Source organism: Macrobrachium rosenbergii, chromosome 3 (assembly GCF_040412425.1).
Source record: "Macrobrachium rosenbergii isolate ZJJX-2024 chromosome 3, ASM4041242v1, whole genome shotgun sequence".
NCBI lineage: Eukaryota > Metazoa > Arthropoda > Malacostraca > Decapoda > Palaemonidae > Macrobrachium > Macrobrachium rosenbergii.
Window position 1 is genome coordinate 29,968,702 of NC_089743.1, and position 22,954 is coordinate 29,991,655.

At 36.1% G+C, this 22,954-nt stretch overlaps 1 protein-coding gene across 50 annotated transcripts in view; it reads right to left on the reverse strand.

Annotated features, from left to right (window-relative positions):
- Positions 1 to 22,954, reverse strand: part of LOC136853629 (E3 ubiquitin-protein ligase lubel-like) — a 238,984-nt gene that overhangs the window by 120,501 nt on the left and 95,529 nt on the right. For all 50 annotated transcript variants that reach the window (XM_067129752.1, XM_067129788.1, XM_067129762.1 and 47 more), the window contains one exon: positions 22,554 to 22,770. In XM_067129752.1, coding sequence (XP_066985853.1) covers positions 22,554 to 22,770 — 217 coding nt within the window. The remainder of the gene's footprint in view (positions 1 to 22,553; positions 22,771 to 22,954) is intronic.

Sequence of the window (22,954 nt, forward strand, 5' to 3'; positions counted from 1 at the left end):
AGACTTGTCCTCTCAGAGGATGCTGATGAAGGGATAACCCCCTTCTTTGTAAGCAACACCTCCCAGGCCAAGGTCACGAGGGTAGTGGGTTTGGAACCTACTAACTGCCAGCGTTTCTTAATACTGCTTATCCAAAGACACGCGTAACTATGTTATTTACTCTGCAGTTTGAAGTGAGATTCTTTTCATTCAAAAACTGCAAGAACATTTATTAACATGTCCTTGGCTACATACAATCAATTACTTCCACACAGATTGTGAACATATACTAGTATATTCTCTAATAAAAATAAAAATAAAAATAGTTCTAACAAAAGCCAGTTTTTTAACTAAAAATCGTGCATAAAAATTTTCTGTAAAAATATTGTAAAAAAAGGAAACGAATACAAAGTATAATAATAGCAAGTACTTAAGCAACTTTACAAGCCCGTATAACCTTATAAACATACGGCTACATAAGTATAACAGCAAAACAATTAAGCTCTCTCCATGAGAGAGAGAGAGAGAGAGAGAGAGAGAGAGAGAGAGAGAGAGAGAGAGAGAGGGAATTTGAACAGGTGAATCAAGGAGTAGAGTCCAAGATAAATAAGACAAAAAAGAGTAATCTCGGCTTCCTGTTCTAAATTTATGGGCCGGTAACAATTCAGCGTAGTTCTAAATACAGCACGGCTTCTGTTACAATTTTTTTGCTTTCCTTCTGGCAGTGTATACTTAACACTACTTTACAGGTATAAACATTCACACGAACACTTGCACAGTTAGACTAAATAACATATGTACACACACACACACACACGTTTATATATATATATATATATATATATATATATATATATATATATATATATATATATATATATATATATATTAATAAATATTCTGCTGTTCGCCCTCTATGCATAGACCAGAAGGCGTCTTCGTGTAGGCAGAGATCGTGCTGGGTATTTAAAAAAAGTAACGTTTTCGTTAGCATTAGGGGCCTAACCCACAGGGAGGGTTTTAACACAGTAACAACTAATACCGGTGGACTTAAGCTTCTTTTCCTTTATCCTATGAATTCAGCGATGTCTCTTAAAAGGGCGTGCGGATGCTGCCAGCCACCCTGTTTGACCGGAGACAGGGCAGAGAGATTCATGCCATGACCGAGAACGCACGTCGTGTTTAGGCAAAACTGTATCCTTTGTCCCCCCCCCCACCTTGTTTCTCATTAGTGAACAACAGGTCCGTGTTTTTTTCAGAAACCATATCGTCTGTTGCAGTGCACAAGCAAACCACGTAACGGTAAGTCTGAATTTGACAATATCTGCTGTTTGCTAATATTTCTTCCCATGTATTTCAACCTGTCTATTGTTCCCTCTCCACCACCATCTACGAATAGTGGTATAAACAATTTACTTTTATGAAGTCTAGATTAATAATTTATATTGCTTAGCGACATTCAACTATTCCCGTGAAGTAACTAGGACTTAGGGAAGGTTAAATAAGTAATTTTCAGCATTTAGGCAGCCTTGTGTCTCGATCCCATTGTTCGGAAGAGGAATAGCCTTTACCAGTGCTGAATTGCATATGATATAATCCGTTGTGTTAACACCCACTGAAGCAAAGAGAAAATTGACTGCGTCCGAAGTGGGGCGGTTGTTCAAGTAATTTCCTAGCTAACTACTATTCTTTGTGTCGGGGTTTTCCTCTCGACTGGCGACCTTATTCAATTAACAATTGTCTGTCTTTGAGGTTAAATTTTAGCCCCAAGTGACAGGTTACATGTGTTCTTGGCACTCAAGGCCTCATAGTTAACTAAGTAATAAACTCATCGGCCAAGACCCCATACATAACAATATATATATATATATATATATATATATATATATATATATATATATATATATATATATATATATATATATATATATAAATATATATATATATATATATATATATATATATATATATATATATATATATATATATATATATATATATATATATATGCTACAAGTATTCACTTGTTGGCATTCCTTCATGCTAAAACTCTGGGAAATAATACCCATATCAGGGAGCGCCCTTACGACGCTTACCTGTTAATTAAATTTTGCCCATTAAATGAGTTAGAGTCTACCACTTTACCTCACTAAAGCCTACGGAAAGAGCTAATCTTAAGCTGTTTGTCCCAAGAAACTTTCTCTCAGCTGATCTCTCTTCTTTCCACACAGAATCTGTGTTCCCGGCTGAACAGTGAAACTACCCAAAGCTGGAATGTACAGGAATCGCCCTCCTCAGCCAGGACACCTGAAATGCTTGGGGATATGAAAGCCGGCAAGGAGGGAAAGTCTTCAGAGCTGACGCCAGTGTCAAGAGAGAGATGCAACTGGTAGACTTAACCAGCAACAGGCCTCAGATCATGACCTCCGAGCTATCGCTCGATCTCTTTTGTCTGGCCGTCCACCATACCATCCGAGTGCTACCTGAGTGCTTTGTGTAGAAGGTCTCACTCGTCTGAGAGCCATTCTATCCTACAACCAAGGAGCTTCGCTTAAGGAATAAGGTAATGTGTGTTGGAGAGTGTTTGGTCAGTTATCTATTACTCTTATCTCATTTCGTTTTTCCTTTTCCCCTTGCATTGTGCTAGACCCTGAAATTTGTTGGTAAATTAACTGAACATATTGTGACATTACTCCTTGGGCCTTCAGCATTCCATGTACTAATTAGACTGTGCTTTGGTTCACCCAGTTGATCGTGTTCCTTCTCCAAACATTACAGAAGGATTTTGTGAACGCTGTGGAACATCTGGATCCTCCTTTGCCCCTACGTCCATCAATCAAGCTTTATAGCTTCATAATGTGTCTCATTATTAACTGAGTGGCACTCTTAATTTTGTCTATTCTTAATTTTAACCTGAAAGTGCCAAGAGCCTAGCGTACACGGATCCCTGTAATTTATTCCTCTGATTCCTGTAAATACATGTAATTAATTTGGACCCGGAATTTTTCTCCTGAGACCTTCCCTTATTGAATTCTAAATTAAATTACCCTTTCCTTTTGTATTACATGTGGTCACCCAGTCAGAAGCATCCCAAACAAGGTAAGATTGCAAAGTGCACCCACACTCATAAGTGCATGTATTCATCAAATTTATTTATTATGGAACACCGTGGCTAAATTTTTTCAAGTTCGCCTCACACAAAAAAAGACCAAACTTTAATGCCAAGGGCAAGAAATGACTTAGGTCCGTTTCCAGAAATATTCTTTGTGACTTGATGTTAGCATTGCAACAGTCACCCTCTCATTCACAATCTAACAACTGAATTAAGAATAAAACCCTTATCAACATCTCCATATCTACAGTCGCTCCAGACATTTGAATGTTGACGTGTGTTTAAAATGTGTGCCCACTGTACCTTTCATTTATGCGTGATTGCTCCGGAGTTAGTCATCAGGTTGAGTGGGGATTCCAAGTTTAGAAACGAGACAGGCGAGATGAAATACGCACAGAGAGAAATGGAAAAACTTAGACTCATTTGACATTTCTCTGACAACCGAAGGATTTCCTATTAGCCGCAGAATTCTTTAAGCTGATGTTCCCCACGACAGCCCCATTGGAAGAGGCCTTTTTCTCCTCCTACACTTGTTTCTAGTTCCATGGCTGAACGATCCATTAGAGCCGCGCAAAATGATGCAAAAATGTTAAACTTACCATCATTATTTAACGGGTCCCAGTTGATCGAATTTTTGTCAATGTTAATATGTAAAAATCCTAAATATATCGATAAATCAAAACTTTTAATTGACTGTCACCCTGAATTCATACTTCCTCAAAACTATTCAGTAGAAATGTTAAGAAAAATTTATTCTGCATTTCTTAATTTCTAAATTAGAAGTCTCCAATAAAAGCAACCTTGCATAAATGTTACACCGTTATCTGTCATGTTATTCGGCGCTATTTGCTATTACAAACAAACGCTGTCATATGATGAACTGACACCTTCATCTCCTTCTCGCCATCAATAATTCTTTCCTCTTAATAAAATTGATGTTGACTCACCACTAAGTCTGGGAAGCCGTTTGACTCAAAACAAATACATCCACCACTGCTTTGTTTTACTTAGCATTCTTAAAACTGTTCACTCGGTATCCTCTCTATTACCATTTTGCCTTTACCTTCAGAGAAAAAAAGTTTAGACAAAAATATAGGGAAAATATGACCGATACATTAAAGAAAGGAAAAACGATACAATACACACACACACACACACACATATATGTATATATATATATAAATAATAATATATAATTTATATATATATATATATATATATATATATATATATATATATATATATATATATATACTGTATATATATATATATATATATATATATCTGCATGTATATCTGTACAATTTAGATGAATGAAGAGAGAGAGAGAGAGAGAGAGAGAGAGAGAGAGAGAGAGAGAGAGAGAGAGAGAGAGAGAGAACGACTCATAGTTGTGGAAATCCTGTTTGACATTTCAAGAATTTACGACCATAGGAGACAGCGTGCCAGAAAAATCGCTTGGGCGTATATCTATCTAACAGAGGAAAACAACGGTAAATGAGTCTGCCAGAGTAGGCCTAGTGGCGTCTTCTGGCACGAGTTTTCTAGCTTTTCTCCTAAGCAAAATCAAATATATTAGTTAAGAGAAAAACGTTCTAAAAATTAAACTAATTCCCTCCTAATGTGAAAGACCAAGAAACCGCCATGACAGTCAAAAGAATAAGCCAGATAAAAGCCACTTAACACTTAATGACGAAAAGCGTTGTTTTCTTTAAGCGAGCAAAAATTCTTCAAAAGGTGATGGTTTAAGATAGTACAAACCGAGGCGCATTTATCCTCTAACTGTGCCCCTGTCCAGATTTAAAGACTAGGTGAATGGGCGCAGTCAGGGTTTTAAGTCAGGAAGGTACAACCAGCCTATTTAAAGGCCCCGTGGCCACCAGAAGGCTCCCAAGAGCACTTCCAATTTTTTGCGATATATTATTTCAGTGGTTAGCATGGTAAAACACAATATTGTCTTATAAAATAATGCCTAATACTACTTGTTTAATCGAATCGACCTTTTTCATGCTTCCTGTTCTACACAGTAAGGCGGATTCCGGAAGTGTCCGACAATGCATAAACAATATTGCTGAAGAGCTAGTGTCATCCTCAGGTGCTTAACAACAGAATGATATTAATCGGGACATAATCCTTGTGGAACAGAAAAGAGGAAGATAAAATAGATAAATAAAAACATCAAGTTAAAGTTACGTTTCCAGGACTAATTGCAATATTTCAGGACACCTCGATCACATTTTTGCCGCCAATACAAATCTCACCGTCTGAGCCACATCGGCCCATACAAAGCCGATGCCAATAGCTTTGTGTTTTAGCAGGTGATAACAGCTTTAAACCACACACATACATTTCATTCATCAATTTAACCTCTTGCGACAAGTTTTAAAAAATTACTTAATTAAGGCCAGTACCAATTATCAAAATTAGCTTACTTACTAAGGATAAATTGTAAATAAGAAACTGGAAAATAAGGAACCTGAATCAAACTGGAAAGATAGAGCAGGTAGAAAATTAATTCAAAAGATATGGGCTGGACGTCTTAGCCCTTTGTGGATCATGGTGTAAAGGCATGGGAAAAGAGACTGGAAGGGGGCAATCTGTATAATTATTCAGATAGACCTTAACACCAAATGCAGAAAAGGCACTGAATGACTGGAGAGCAATGAGCGGTAGATTACTCCTGGGAGGACGTAGAGGTAAATCAAAACAATATAATATGAATGGTATGGTATGATATGCGCCAACGAATGAACTCGGAAGAAAAAAAAAAAGGCGCGTTTTATAAAGGACCACACAATATTAAAGATGAAATACGAGTGCGGAAGCTGGCAGGAACAACGAAGGCATGGAGGATGTTATTGGCAAGGAAGGTCTAAGAGGGAGTGCAAACGAAAAAGGAGTACAATTTATTGGTTTTTGTGTTGCAAATAACTTGGTACTTGAAGCTACTCATTTTCCAAAAAGGACTTCGCCAGATGGCAGTCATAAAAAATCAGACAACTCATGTTGCCATTAATCCAGAGAGGAAAAGAACACCGAGGAATCTTAGAAGAAACAGAGGCGTAGATATCGTCAGTGATCACCAACTTGTCATTGCCACATTTTAGTTGCAATTAAAAGCACTCAGTGAAAAAGCTGGCAGAATATCTTGTTCTAATAGAGTAAAGCTTCTTGAAGATGAACATTGAGAGGCTTTTGCAAATGAATGTCGAAATAGCTTTTTAGTTCAAGAAACCATATCTGAGGAGAAGCAGACAATCTGTGAGTAGGGCCGGTGCCAGGAATTGCAGGGCACAATTAGAAAATTCAAACTCATCGACATTCAAGCTCTCTCTCTCTCTCTCTCTCTCTCTCTCTCTCTCTCTCTCTCTCTCTCTCTCTCTCTCTCTCTCTCTCTCAAAACTCCGTTTTCTTTAACCTGGGACGGCAACATCTTGCATTCTGAGATAAGCTACTATGGTATAATTGTCACTATTATTATTATTATTATTATTATTATTATTATTATTATTATTATTATTATTATTATTATAGAAATCAAGATTTTTTTGTCTAATATAAAAATGATTTTCCGAGTGAACATTTCATGTTTTCGGTAGTAGTTTATTCCTCTTAGAATACAGAAAATGCTTCAAACGGTAATCTGGCGCGGGGCCTAATTTGATCATATTGGTCAAATAGGCTTAAAACCGGCCCTGTCTATGAGGACTGGTTAACATCAAGAGTGAAAATCAATCTGCTGGAAAAGAAGTACCAGGATATGGGGTAACAAGACGGAAACCCTTAGATATCAGATAAGACCTGGGATACAACAAAGAATGCACAAAAGCAAAAGGTGCATTCAGGACGGAAATGCAGAATGCAAAGGAGAATGTGCTAAATATTCAAGTTTGGATGGTGAGGTTGTATGAAGATCGAGAAGAGATAAGAGAGAATATGTGGACAAACAGGCTAAAGATGATGACAAAGCCTTGTAATCAGGGAGCGGAATTGATGTTAGGGTAGCCAAAAGAATTATTAATGAAAAACCCATTGGTAAAAAGAAAAAGAGGAAAATACGACACTACCTGTCAAAAAGAGGGATGAGTCAATATTATCAGCACAGTAAACAAGACAACACTTGGTGGAACATTTTTGTAACTGTAATGAATACAACATATGAAGGGGGTGAGCTGAGTGATATTGCAGTTAATTATATTGTGTTACAAGGGAATTTTATTTAACCCTTGCAGTCTGCCATTACCATAGATTTTATAATAAAAAAAGTGGTCGGAGACGGAAGAAAATGACAGGGACTTAACAGTCATAACAAATTTCGATTAGGTCTTCACAAGACAATATTTCAGGCAATATATTCTTGCCTTCTCCAAGATGCATCTGTGTCAATTATGCTCAAGGTGGAGCACATTCTGGTGGTCTGCCCCAGATATTTTAACCAAAGAGAAAGATGTTTTCAGGGTAAATCCCTGTCTGATATTTTGGGAGATGAAGCAGATATTTCTGCTATCATCTCATTTTTAGTGTGTTAAAATTTTTAACGATATTTAATTTATTTCTTAATATATTTATTACATCACGTAGAATTTTAATGACATTAAATTTTTTATTATGTATATCTCACATCATTCATTAAACTTCATACCCTTATTTATTGGTCACATCACTTCATTTTATTTATTAATCATTTCCTCATGAATTCATAACTTTAACATAATTTATTTTCTCTCCATTACGGCGCTAAATGGCCTTCTTGGCCCCAGTGCCTGGGCTTTTGCCCTAAATATCATACATCCATCCATCCATCAAGGATAAGGCATCCACTATAAAACTTGTCCTTTTAGTTGTGCACTTAAAAAAAAACTCGTTTCAAGAAACGTTGGATGCGCATAACTTCGCCTACATGGAGATATACTCTATATACTGTATGCCTCATTCTGTCTGCTTACGTATATGGCAAATATGATACACACACCGCAGACAAGCGCAGTATATATGTATGAACATATCCATGCATTTACCAATATTTCCATGTTTACCAATATTTCATTTACCAGTATTTCATCAGCGCAATCGGCTTGCGCTGATGGATGACACGAAACCACCAATGACAAATATATGCCAATTTGAAGAAAGGAGCACGTGAATTACAATTCTACGGTTCAAAATTGTGTTTTTCCAAGCATCAGAAATGCTATCAAAACCCCAAATAGTGAAAATGCATAAAGGACCCAACCAGCAAGAATACGAAATATATGACTAATTCAAGTATAACGAATTTTCCGTCTTCTTTTATAACATCATAAATACAGGCGGAAATAAATGACATAACTGACAAATACAAGTATAAAAATAAGAGCAACTTAAAAATAATAAGATATCCAGCTCGTTTGTTAACAATGTTGGACTAGTCCGACTCTGAACGCCAAATCATAAGTCACCAGCTAGACTGTCTGCCAAAATCTACAAGGCTAATTAAAATGTGAAGAAAAAAGAACATATGACGTCATCTTGCTATCTTGCATAAAAGCAATTAATAAATCCAGGTGACAGAAGTAAAGTTGTAATAGTTCTTCATAAAATATTTTCAACAACGAGTACCCCTGTGCCTGGTTACAGACTCAGAGCCACATGTGATGAAGAAAGCTTTGAAGTTTTTTGGAGAGAGGGATGGAGAAAGATGGCAGAAGAATTCTTTTCGACAAGTATATTGCGTTTTTTGGCAGTCGACCCGAGATAGAAATACCACTGGATGGTTAATAGGCAATGTATTCAAACGTCTATTAAAATAAAAAAAAATAATACTTGTCGCATTAATAACAATTCCAAATTAAAGAAGGACCATGTGTTCCTCATATATTAACTTGAACAACATTACTTCATGATACCGTTATTAAGATGCCTCAGTGTTTCGAGTATTTTTCCACTTTTATTCTTATCTTCAATTCAATCGACGTCCCTATTTCAAATTAAACCAGAGGCCCACAGTATTATTCAAACTGGCAGTGATTGTGGAGTCGTGCGATAACTTGATCAATACTAATTAAAAGAATTCTTGATCGATGCGTCATACACCGTCTTGAAAATTTTGTGTCGTGTTTTCAAGGCTCGTTTTCATTGTTTACCTTCGGGTCTGTCAATTTTCCTATTCAGTCCTCAGAGAGAGAGAGAGAGAGAGAGAGAGAGAGAGAGAGAGAGAGAGAGAGAGAGGAGTAGCAGTAGTTGTAGTACCATAGGCCTTTTTTCCCCTAACACATGCCTAACTAATGGCCTATTAAAACTCAAACGTAGAGACCTAGTCCCCCAACGCGCTAATGTTGTTTACAAGTGCGTTAAGTGAAGTTTTGGTTAAATGTCTGCCTAGAGGGCGACCATGCTGTGGGAAAATGCAACGATGAGGCTCGTCTTACTTGGAGTTTCTTTGTTCAGTCCCTGAATTATGATTCGAACTGAACTTAAAAGCATCTCTCTCGATAGGCCCACCAACTCTCTCTCTCTCTCTCTCTCTCTCTCTCTCTCTCTCTCTCAGTACCAGCTTATACTGTACATATTTCTCTAATCTTGAACGAGCATTAGTCGGCACACTTTCAGCACCACATCTATTAACCATGAAAACCTAAATAGTGGCGCCATTGCACCATAGTCGGGACCCTAATCGATGTCTCTTCTTGACAGTCACAATAAACAAGTCTTCCATTAGTGAAGTAATGATGTATGAGCTCCCTAAATGACGAAAGTGTGAGACCAGAATCATAGCAGTTCTGAAGCTCAAAAGAATTTCCGAGAATCTGACAATCAGAAAATTAATTAGAAATGAAAATGAAATGAGCATAATGCTTATCATTTCAATTTCATATCAAATTTTTATGTGAATAATACTTAAGGATTAAGGTAACGAAAGGATTCCGAAAGCACAGAAGCAATCCAAAAGACCTACGGGCAAAATTAATGATGAATTGCAAATATTTATAGGTAATATATAAATGAATACCTCAAAACCTAACCATTCGGACGAAATACTTTTGGTGAAAGCCTTTGAACGAAACCTTGCGAGAATGAGGGATCATCAATCCCATCGTCACTAGAAGGCAGAAGAAAAACAAATAAATCCTGACTAAACGGAACACGGCCATTTCCACGGAGGAGTGCTACCAAAGCCCACGAATAGGGGCCAAAATATGTCTAGCGATAAGAAACTTATGTATGAATTTGTAACGTTCATAGAATGATGCTAGATATCTATCAAATGAATCGGAACAGAACAGAAACTCGGGAGATAAAGCGGCCGACAACTCCGAACAGGCTTCATGAACGAGGTGCTTACGCAATCCTTTCAACTAAAATCGAATCTCATGACATATCCCCACTTTTATTTGCCTATGGATTATTTATTCTAGGTTTCTAGGGCCTTTACTTCATTAAATGACATCGTATTTATGCTTAAAGAAGGCCTTAACGTCTCAAGTAGAGTCTAAAAATAAGACAGTTGCTACACTGATTGTCTACACATCATTGACATTCAAACGGAAGAGCTGAAAGAACCTTTGCTAATTTTTCTATAACTTCCACTCTTTCTGAAGTATATGAAAACAAGGTGGAACGGTCAAAAGTCTGGTTTAAAATGAATTTACTCTTTATTGTACGATAGTGATGTGGTTACCGTTTAGCTTTAGCAACAAAAACATACGCATAGCAAAACAATGAAGTACTTCGAAACTACTGTCTTCCTTCTGATGACCAACTACTTAATGTAAAAGCTGAAAAAGAACATTTTGCCAAGTTATTAAGTAGAATTTTGAACCAGATCTGTTGGTAGAATGTTATTTCGATTTACTCCTTCCGTGCACGCTGTCTTGACGCTAAAATAAACAAGGTCAGTTAAAGTTAAAAAAAAAAGTTCAATATGAACTTTTAATATGATATTTTGAATACGTTTAAAATCCAGTTGGAATCTCTGATCATGTTGCTTAGAAGAGGGCTTAAGAAAAGTAATGGCATCATATAACCCCGTGCAAGAAACTGAGACTGCACCTTATGGCCTTGATCAGATGACATCTCTTTACAACCACAATATTTCTCTGGGGCTGCATGCCACACAGGGTTCGAGACTTGTAAGTTGGTCCGTTTTTTTCTCTCTCATTTTAACGTTTTCCTTCAGACCATTTTGTCTAGCTGGGCTCATTTCCTCCTTTTATATACACTACTATCCATTTCAGAGACCGCGAGTCATCGTTTTTCTCAAACATCGTTCAAACTAATTATTTGATCGAAATGGTACTTCGTCACATTGTACAGGACACCTCCCGAAGGATTAATTTTTGCCTTGTCAAATGATGTTAGTTAAGGCGTTTACTCTCGGAATTTTAAAGGCAAAGTCGCATGAGTCAGCAAGACTAAACTATGCAACCGAACGTCCGCTATCCCCCATAGATAGGAAAGGGGGGGGCGGAGATGGGGAGGCCAGGAAAGTGGGTTGAGGGAGGGAGGGATGAGAAGGGGAAGGGAGAGGGAGGGACGGGATGGGGATAAAGGACGTTCGAATTTATAGTTTGGCGATGCTTGTAAGTCAAGAGTAAACACCTTAACTTAAACTATTTAACAATGCACTATATTACCAAAAAATTAGCGGGAGGTGTATCGTATACTGTGTCAAAGTACCATTTCGATCAAATAATTAGCTTTCAAGATATTTGAGAAAAACGATGACTCGCGGTCCCTGATATGGATAGTAGATGACTAGCAAATTTCTTTTTCATTTTGTTGAATGGTTGTTTTTAAAAAAACACATTATTAAGTTAGACAATCCAACTTATGGTAATGCAAAATAAACGGCAGATGAACGGCACTTGAATGTGAATAACAGCATGATGCGAAAATTAAAGTCGGTGTGATGTTATATGAAACATTTAATTTCCGTCTTGAGCTAATAATTAGTTTTGCAACATGAGACTGTGTTGTTAAAAAATTCTGGGATAACAACAATATCAGATCTTCACAATCCCCAATAAAAACGCGTTTACCTACTAGACAATGATTTTTCGACTTTCTTTTACAACTGTTTTCTGTAAACAAATAATTATCCGTCGTTACTTGATACCGAATTTTATGAACAATATATTAGAAAGGGCGCACAAAAAACACACACACATATACATACACATACATATACAAAAACATAAACATATATATATATATATATATATATATATATATATATATATATATTTATATATATATATATATATATATATATATATATATATATAGAGAGAGAGAGAGAGAGAGAGAGAGAGAGGGAGAATGAAAGGCACACGAACAGTTCGTGTGCCTTTCATTCTGCCTTTGGTCTCCGTAAATTAGGCTTCTGCCTTCATCATCGTCGTGTATATATTTATATATACATATATATATATATAGACTCGTATATACATATATATATATATATATATATATATATATATATATATATATATATATTTTTTTTTTTTTTTTTTTTTTTTTGACGATCTGTCGCTAGTGCTTGCGATATTTTTATGCTGTCGTAGAGCTGGAGGAAGGAATGAAAGGAGTTAACCAAGCGCTTTCGTGTAGCCTATTTCCCACACCTCCGCAGGGTCAAGTGACACAAAAAATCATTATTTGTTACAAAGACACCTTTGTGGCAGCAATACATAACATAAAAACTACCGCATTACTATTTAAAAACTAATTGTCCAAAAATGTTGTTTACAAGGAGTTCATCCAAAACATAAAAACTACCGTACTACTATTTAAAAACTAATTGTATAAAATGTTGTTTACAAGTAGTTCCAGCCCTAGGAGAGCTGTTAATCAGCTCAGTGGTCTGGTAAAACTAAGCTATACTTACTTACTCATCCAAAACATAAAAACTACCCTACTACTATTTAAAAACTAATTGTCTGAAAGGGTTGTTTACAAATAGTTCATCCAGTACTGGACGAACTGCTTGTAAACAATATTCGGACAATTAGTTTTTAAATAGTAGTACGGTAGTTTTTATGTTTATATGTTGCTGCCACAGAGGTGTCTTTGTAACAAATAATGATTTTTCGTATCACTTGACCCTGAGGAGGTGTGGGAAATACGCGAAAGCGCTTGGTCAGCTCCTTTCATTCCTTCCTCCAGCTCTACGAATACACACACACACACACACACACACACACACACACACACACACACACACACACACACACACACACACACACACACATATATATATATATATATATATATATATATATATATATATATATATGTATATATATATACTGTATATATGTATGTGTATGTATATATGTATGTATACATATATATGTATATGTATCTATATATATGTATGTATATATATGTATATGTATCTATATGTATATGTATATATGTATGTATATATATATATATATATATATATATGTATATATATATATATATATATATATATATATATATATATATATATAGTAACCACAATAAAACACTTTTATTCACGCACCTACTTACAAGATAACATTGAGAGTGATATCCGAGAAATAATGAGACAGTCCAAGAGCATGCAGGCAAAAACTAGAAGGGGGAGCGCCCTAAACGAGACTAGCATACAAAAGAAGCAAATAAGATATTAAGGTTAAATAAAGGAAGAGAAAAGCAGATAAGGTGTTTGTTTCATGTTTCCTTCTGCTCAAAAGGGAAAACTCGGTAGAGATTTTTTTGGTTGTTCGAAAAGCCGAAAGTAATCACGATAGCGAAGTAAAACTATTAAAATCTGGAAGAAGCATGGACCAAGGATGTTTATCTCCTCCTCCTGTGATTTTTATGCCATGTTATTATTCAATTATGTTGAGAGTAGTTGCTAAGAATTGTTAAGGAAGCTGAATTTGCACAACAGCTAATGAAGGCTGGTAAGTTTGAAGATGAGACTTACATAGCAAGAACGAACCAACTGAAGTGGCATTGTACAAGAGCCAAAAAAAGGCTCTGGGAATAATGAAAAGAAAACCAAATCTATAAAAGGATTAACTGAGAGGAAAAAAATAAAATATCTTAGTAGACGACTGTATAATAGATCAGTTGGAAAAGTTAGATTATTTCGGAAAATACGTCATCTAAAAATAAAAAAGGAATTTGTAGAACAATCCTTACATATTATTAACAAAAGATGAACGGACAGACCAGATAACAAATGAAACTTTGTACCTCAGGATGCCAGGAGAGAAATTTGCAGAAATGAGCAGATAAGAAAGAAAACATGATTTTCTAAGAAATACCAAAGAAATGCTGCCGAAATTATTACAGAGAGGGCCAAATGAATGTAATAAGACTGGGAGATGGAAAAGATAATGGAATGTTTCATATATGCAGGTAAGGGATATACGATATAGTACAAAATGTACTGTATCGTAGAGAAAGTATATGCCATCACGATGTCTGAGGGCATAATTCTGACTGACAGTCTATATGCGTAAGCGCATAAAAGTACAACACTTGTTTTTAAGTCCATATGCATTATACCATGTTCAGCTTATTACCCTTATTTTCAAACATCTCACATAACTGTTCCAGAGCAAACATCTATCCCAAATTCCCTTCCTCGTCTAAACTCTTACTGCACTTCTGTCATCTGCCTTACTTTCTCAATCAAAGTACTTCAGTATACTTTCACTGGCAAGCTTACCGATGTTATACCTCTATAACTCTAAGGGTGAAGCTCAAGAGTACAGGTAGACCAACAGTCATGGTCACACCCGCACCTCGTGTATGAATAATTTCTACACCACTAGAAACTTGAGATCCCCACATAAAAGGTCATTCAGCAGTGCTTCATCCTCTCTATACATATTATGCCAGCCACCTTACCGCATACGCACTCCCGTACTTCACGCTTAATTAGGCCCTTTTGTTCTAATGCCTCCTTCACTTTTATTTAAATAGCACCTTTTCTCTCTCTCTCTCTCTCTCTCTCTCTCTCTCTCTCTCTCTCTCTCTCTCTCTCTCTCTTATGAATTCTTCGCACCAACTCGGTCTTAAAATACTTCATGAAAGTATAAGTTAAAACTGAGGGAGAAGGATCCTTATCGTATAACCTTATCAGTCTTAATCTATATTATATATAATATCTCTCGGGTGTACGCTCTTCTTAACCAATTGTAAATTTGATATTAAAATGTTATTTGTGCCTTACTAGTTGGAAGGTTTTGTATACTTTTCTCAAGTCGATATTCCTCTATTCTCTCCACGTGATCAAACAACTTCAAAGTACTCTGAGCCACCTTTACATCAATGCTAAGTTACTCTTACTCAAAGCATACTAATCTCACAGTAAATGCATATTTCTTGTCCTTTCAACTTTTCTTAGTCCGCATAACTGCAAAGCAATAGACCTCTACGCGTTAATGTCCCAACAATGGACATCAACGCTCCAACCTGCATTCATTCATTCAATTGCATACAAAGTGTACTCTATTTCCATAAAAAGAATTCCTGCAGCAACTTCTAAACATATCCCAATTTTCACATTCCTTTGCTTTCGAAGCCTCTTTAAAACTTATATTACTTTTCTCTCTTCAATAATTGTGTGTGTTCTACTCCCTTATCTTAAGGCCTGTGGCACATTTACTCAGTTCGTCTATCCGAATCAAATACTCCCATTCTTTTATATCAACATTAAAAAGCAATTGCCTCATCTTCCCGACTTCGATTTACTCTAATTCTTACTGTTGTTAACATTTACTTTAAAATGTCTATTCCTAGAAACACGTTCACTCTTTAAGCAGTCTCTGGAAATCTCATAAAAATTAACCTGAACTGCACACACCCGCCATTCCCAAACGTAATTCATGACAATTCTCCATATCGAAAATACTTGTGTTTACATCTCCTGCTCTTTTTATGGAGAAATTATACAACTTTGTTTAACTATCATCATCATCATCATTATCATCATTAGTATCAGTAGTAGTAGTTAGTAGTAGTAGTAGTAGTAGTAGTAGTAGTAGTAGTAGTAGTAGTCTTTGAAAATTAGATGGCTGTATTGTACGAGTCGAAAGTAATGCAGATTCTGACAATATTTCCTTAACTGACTGGCTTCCAAAGACTGGCGTTCGTTGTCAGTTGAAGTTTTGGGATTCACATATGAATGTTTAACTGTTAGTGTTAATCTGCATTCTTTGCATACACGGTTTTTTTTATTAAACATTCATGGTCAAACAAGTGTGACCAACTCCAAGACTGCAGAGAATTACTTAAATATGACAGTATTTTTGGTTGTTAAGTATGCCATAATCCAAGGGTAGATTGATTATGTCAATTTATTGTTGTTAGGTTCATTAGCTTCCAAAGAATATGGTGTTTATTTGAAAGAAGCAGCAGAAAGTAATTGGAAATACCAAAAGAAGAGATCAGTTATAAGAAAAGAAAAAATAGTTTAATAAATTAAAAACTAAAAAGATAAAAATGTATGTAAAATACAAGGAGAATTATTTTTGAGTAGTAATGCATTGCGTCTTCTCTTGAGCTTTTGAGGTTCCACAACCAAATGGTGTGAGGAATAAAGGACCTCTGAAACTGAAAAGTTCGACAGCTAGACATATTTACCGCATATTGGTGCTGCTGTTCAGCAAATCTGGTCGCCCTCGGCAGGAAATGAGGATCAGGGATCAATTGTGAATGTGAAACAGCTCTGTTACAACGCAGCTTATGAAAAACTGACAAACAACAGACCATCCGTCGACGGTCCAAGTCATAACTGCTACTGTTAGGAAACAGAAACCTATCACCAGAACCACTTTCTATCTAAAAGAAATAAATCTCTGGCAGAAGCAGACATCCACATAGGAGAGCAGTACGCTGACTCTTACACATTCAGCAGAGTTCACCATTACCTTGCAAAAGCACTTTCATTTCCTAGGTATCAAAGATCCCTCATTCTAACTCTTCTACCAATCAAGCTTTGAAAATAAGGAATTCAACTTTCCATCTGCCGACTTTGTGAAGAGGTAATAAACACTTGAAAGTTTCTGTTGTGAACTCTGCTACACGAGATCATCTAACAGTGCTTATCAAACTCTCAAGAGAGACCATTCTGGGCCTTCTGAAGAAGTCCACCATATTACATGGTCTAATCTAAAGAATACTGCACAATCCCTGGTCTAGTCTTGACAATCTATTAGACCCAAACTAACCACTTTAAGTTTCAGATGAATGGTGTGAAGGGTCCAATAGCTGATGTCATTTTGTGAGATAAATATCCACGAGAAACAACAAAGCCTTAATGTTCTGATGCATAAGGAAAGTCCATGTGCAGAAGGAAATCTGGAGAGATCTTAAATGGCAAAGAAAATGGATATGTAGTTTTTAAGAGAGGGAATATGTAGCATTGTTCTTCCTCTGTTGCCTAATGTTTTTATTTGAGAAGTTGGCTACAGTTCTAAACTTACATTCTATTTAGAAATAATAATGTGTGAGAGCAAACACTTTGCTGATAATTGTTTAGATGAAGAGAGAATAATAGACAGGAAGATTCATGATTTCTTTAAGGACATGTGAATTCCTAGGTCACTAAGCAAGGAGAGAATTTACTGTAAAAGACAAGAGGGTGGTCCAGTTCATAGTCATGATAAACCAGTTAATCAAAGACATGCATACGTGTATCTTTATAATGTAATGCCAGGTTTATATCGGATTCAAGAGGAAACTTGCTGAGCAATGCACCAAAATAGGAAGAGTGTGACGCCATAAAAACAACAAAGAAAATATTAGTAAGACAGGTGAATGAGTAAATGGAAGAATGAGTGCTGAAGTTCTATTGAGTTCAGGAGGGCTTCTTCTGAAGGACTAAGACTCAATTCTAACAGGAATACAGTATGTATGTTTAGGTCTATGAACACAGAAATCCCCTGATCCAACAGTGAAGCTTTAGAAGGCAGGAAAGATAAGGGAAATTATTTTCTAATGTGACCTCACTTATGAACCAATGTATGAAACCCATGAATCAAGGAAAAAGTACAAAGGGAACTGTAATAAGTTGAAAGGTAATGAGACAAGACTGCAAGTATCTTTCATGACTGGAGAACTTCAACAATCCTAAGGGTAATAGGGCAAATCCTACAATGGTGATCTCTGAGAGACAGAACCTGCAAAACTGTCAGCATAGTTAATTGTGTTCTGTTGTAAATCTGAATTCAATGGGGAAGAGGCATTGGAAGCTCATCACTCAAAACACAGGGAGAAGTAGGGTCCAAAGAAGCTTGACTCATGAGCCAATTAACAAGTCAGGCATAGCAAGATATTGCAGGACTGACGGCAGTACTGAAGAAGCCTTGACTTCACTTTGTCATTAAAATCTTTATCACAGATTCCAATTGTCTGTAATGATTAAATGTTGGTTCAGTATGTATAGTTAACTTAAAAAGAATAAAAATGTTATTTGCATGTAAATGACAGAAAAAGATACAAGACAAACCTAGTCTATACTAGGCAATTTAAGGTCAGAATAATTTGTAAGTGCTTATCAAACTCTCAAGCAGGACACAAACTCTCAAGCAGGACAGGAACGAATTTTGGATAAATCTACGTCTAGTATGTTACAATAATCCTACCCTACAAGCAGTAATGGTACTTAGATAGGCTGTTTATGTTGAAGGTAAATATATCTATAATACTCAATGGGTCCACAAAGGACATAAAAATAATATATAATGCATCTGCTAAGTAGTCTACAAAACTGGAGGGAGATACCAATGCAAATAAGGACTGCACAAGAATATGAAGAGCACTATAACTGAAAACAGAAAAGAACGCAATCACACCGAAGAACGTGTGCAAAAGCACTCATCTGACAAAACCAGGATTTTATACTGAGTTGGCTGGTTGTGAGGCACAGGTTCTTACCCATAATATTAGAAAAATCTCACACTTGCTCTAAAAGAATACTTTCAGTTCTCTGGATATGCTCTAAAATTCTGTCCATGTCATGGCAGAACTTGCTGCTACATGGGATTACGAATCATTGCGCAGTTAATAAAAAAATATACTGTACATTGCAACTTAAGCTGTGGGACAATAAAATAATAAGGCAGGTAACAGGTCGCAGGGGTTGGTAATTTTCTTTATTTTCCTTTTTTCTTCTTTCTGGTTATTATTATTCACACAAGCACACAAAAATATTTGTAGTAAATTACTGTGCTTTATTTACACACATACTTTATTGAGAGAGAGAGAGAGAGAGAGAGAGAGAGAGAGAGAGAGAGAGAGAGAGAGAGAGAGAGAGAGAGCTGTTACAGCACCTAAATCACAAATTTCATATTCACTTGCCTGGTTATTAGTACAATCCATAATGCAGATTATGTTATGGTCTCCAATGATGAAAAATGTTATTTTATAATGTGATAAGAGGGGAAAAGTGGCCCAGCTGGAAGCAAGTGTTTTTAACACGCTACCGCAGATATAAGAGCTTCAGGCTAAAAAATCTCACATTTACAAGCAACAGAAGATTATCCCATTAGAGGAAACCGGGGAAGGGACATTTAGCCGTGGCCATTTTGCCGTGGCCATTTTGCCGTGGCCATTTCGCCGTGGCCATTTAGCCACATTCCATTTTACCGTGGGCTATTTTTGCCGTAGACCAATCTCGCCGCATAAATACATATTTTGCAAAAAGTAGAACTGTTGCATGGGTTATTTCAACTAATTTGATAAAGATAAAATATATTTATATATAAATAACTTAAAACTACCCAAGTGTACAAAATACAATTTTGTTCATTATTATTGTGAATACCAAATTAGTTGAAACAACCATATGTAGTAGTTTTAAGTTATTTTAACTTCTTTTTTAAGTTTACATTGTTTTTGGTATTTCGAAGTTACATAAATACCAAATTAGTTGAAACAACCATATGTAGTATAGTTTGAAGTTATTTACATTTCTTTTTCTAGTTTACATTGTTTTTAGTTTTTTGAAAAAGTGATGTACAGTTCTTTCTTAACTTTACAAAGAGCAACACCTAAATAGAAAAAAACTCTTAGCCCATAGAGATGCAGTCATCGATATTGTCGACACGAGGGAAAGAAAAGTATGCACACGACGGCTATATTTACGTGTTCGATGGATACGCTGCTGATAAGATGAGAACATTTTGGAGATGTGAGAAAAGAAAGCTCTGCAAAGCCCGGATACATGTGGAAAATAGTGAAGTGGTAAAACAAATTAACGAGCACACGCATGCAGCTTCTGCATCTAAAGTTGAAAGAGATATAGTTGTAACAAAGATAAAAGTGCGAGCTGCTGAAACTGCAGAGAGTACTTCTCAAGTAATAAACGAGTGCCTTGTAATTTTGCCTGAAGCTTGTCAAGGAGCGATACCTAACACCCGAGCGCTGAAGAAAATTGTGCGTAGGAAGCGGAAAGAAATTGCCGATTTCCCAGGAAATCCAAGCAATTTAGAAGAACTTGTAATACCTGACCGCTTTAAAACTTATCATGTAACTGATAGTATCGAAGAGCAGTTTTTATTAGCTGATAGCTGTGATGCGTCATGTAGAATTTTAATATTTGGAAGAAAAAGAAATTGCGATTTCCTCTGTCATACAAAAAAGTTATTTGTAGATGGTACTTTTAAAATTTGCCCACCTTTATTTTCACAAGTATATGTCATTTTGGGGGAAATTCATGGAGGTGTACTCCCACTCATGTACGCTTTACTGCCAAACAAATTACGCACAACCTATGATAAATTATTTGAAATGATCCTGGAATTACAGCCTGAATGCCGCCCAGAAAAGGTCAACTGTGACTTCGAACTCGCTAATTTCCAAAGTTTAAGGGAGCACTTTCCCTTCACTGCAATTCATGGATGTTTTTTTCACCTGGCTCAAAATATGAGAAAACATGTTGCTAATTTGGGACACATACGAAGGTACAATAATGACTCGGACTTTTCTTTGAAGCTAAAATGATAATTGCTCTAGCTTTTATTCCTATTAGTGAAATTGATGACGCAATTGAACATTTATCTGATGTGCTTTCCGACGAATTGCAACCCCTCCTGGACTGGTTCCAGGACACCTACGTAGGTAGAAGATTACGAAGAGGAAGTGGTAGACGACAGCCACTTTTTCCAATTGAAATGTGGAATTTACATGACAGAGTTTTAAACTGCGATGAAAGAACAAATAATCTCGCCGAAGCTGCTCACAGGAGGTTGCAGTGCGAACTAGGAGTAGAGCATCCAGTAATCTGGAAATTTATAGACTGTTTAAGAAAAGTTCAGAGAGGGAGGGACTTGCACTACGAGCAACTCGTAGCAGGGCATAGCAATGCACCGAAATTTTAAAAATACAGGGATGCTGACGCTCGAATATTAACAATCGTGAGAAGATTCAGTGAGACAGATTGTGTGGAGTATTTAAGGGGCATTGCTCATAATTTTGAATAAAAGTAAAATTTTGTTTTGTTTTTTTTTCAATGTTTGTATTTGTTTTATCCGTACAAAAATAAAATGTTCATTTGTGTTTTTAATTTTTATAAAGGGGCATTGCTCATAGTTTTGAATAAAAGTAAAATTTCTTTTTGGTTCTTTTCACTGTTTTCGTATTTTTTTTATCACGTACTGAAATAAAATGTTCATTTGTGTTTTTAATTTTATAAAGTATTGATGATAACAATTATACATTTTATACAATAAATGCTAATATTTGCTTGTTGAGACGGAAATAAAATTACAAAACTTAATTCCTCCTTATAATTAGGATCATATATTCTTTTCTCAAATTAGTTGAAAGAACGCATGCTACAGTTCTACTTTCTGCAAAATATGTATTTATGCGGCGAGATTGGTCTACGGCAAAAATAACCCACGGTAAAATGGAATGTGGCTAAATGGCCACGGCAAAATGGCCACGGCTAAATGTCCTACACCCGAGGAAACCATATGATAATCATGATACCTTTGAGTTCACAGTTCTTATTTTCCAAAATAAAGATATCAGTGATGTATACCAAAGCTAAATGCTTAAACTGGGGTTTTTTAGTATTTGAATATATCTGCATGAAAAGAAAAAAGAACAAGCGATGAAACTACTGACTACTAAGGAGAAAGTGTATAAAATTTTTGCAAATGCGTTTCAAACAACCATTCATCACAATACATTCACATACTACTGGTATATCACTCGTCCAGTTCACAATAGTAATCTGTGACAGCTTCCTAACTAGACAAAGTTTTTTAAATGAATCCCCTGTTCATATGATAAGTACACAATCTAAGCTAGTTCATAGTTTTCATGTGCAGGATATATGAGCCTTACACTATGGGCACCACAAGGGATACCTTCAGATGCAATAACTATGCTTAAAATACAGTATACCTGACCTACAAACTACTTCCAAACTATACATCTCAGAAATAAGTCATTATCTAATACCAAACCTGAAACACATTGTAGTACTCACCCTTTTATCATCAAATGTTTGAGGCAACTGCTGCAATGAAAATTTTCTTCCCAAAGACTGAGTGTGGGCATTGGACGGTTGGGTCTTTGGCTGCAGAGGAGGGTACTGAGCATGGGCAGATGCTGGGGTGACAGGTGTTGATGTGGAATTGTTAGGCAAGCGCGTTCGATTTATATCTAGGACAGACTGAGGCAGACCAGCACGTATATCTTCATTGCTGAAAGAAGAAATGCGAACAAATAACGTACAAAAATACAGAATTTCATATTCTCTATCCCTAAAACATAGTAGTATTAAAAAAAAAAAGTGTTAATATATAAAACGAATGGCATTCTGAGTCTAGTCTGATATCTACAATGGAAAACACCAACTTTATGGTGTAAATTAATGGTAATCCCTGG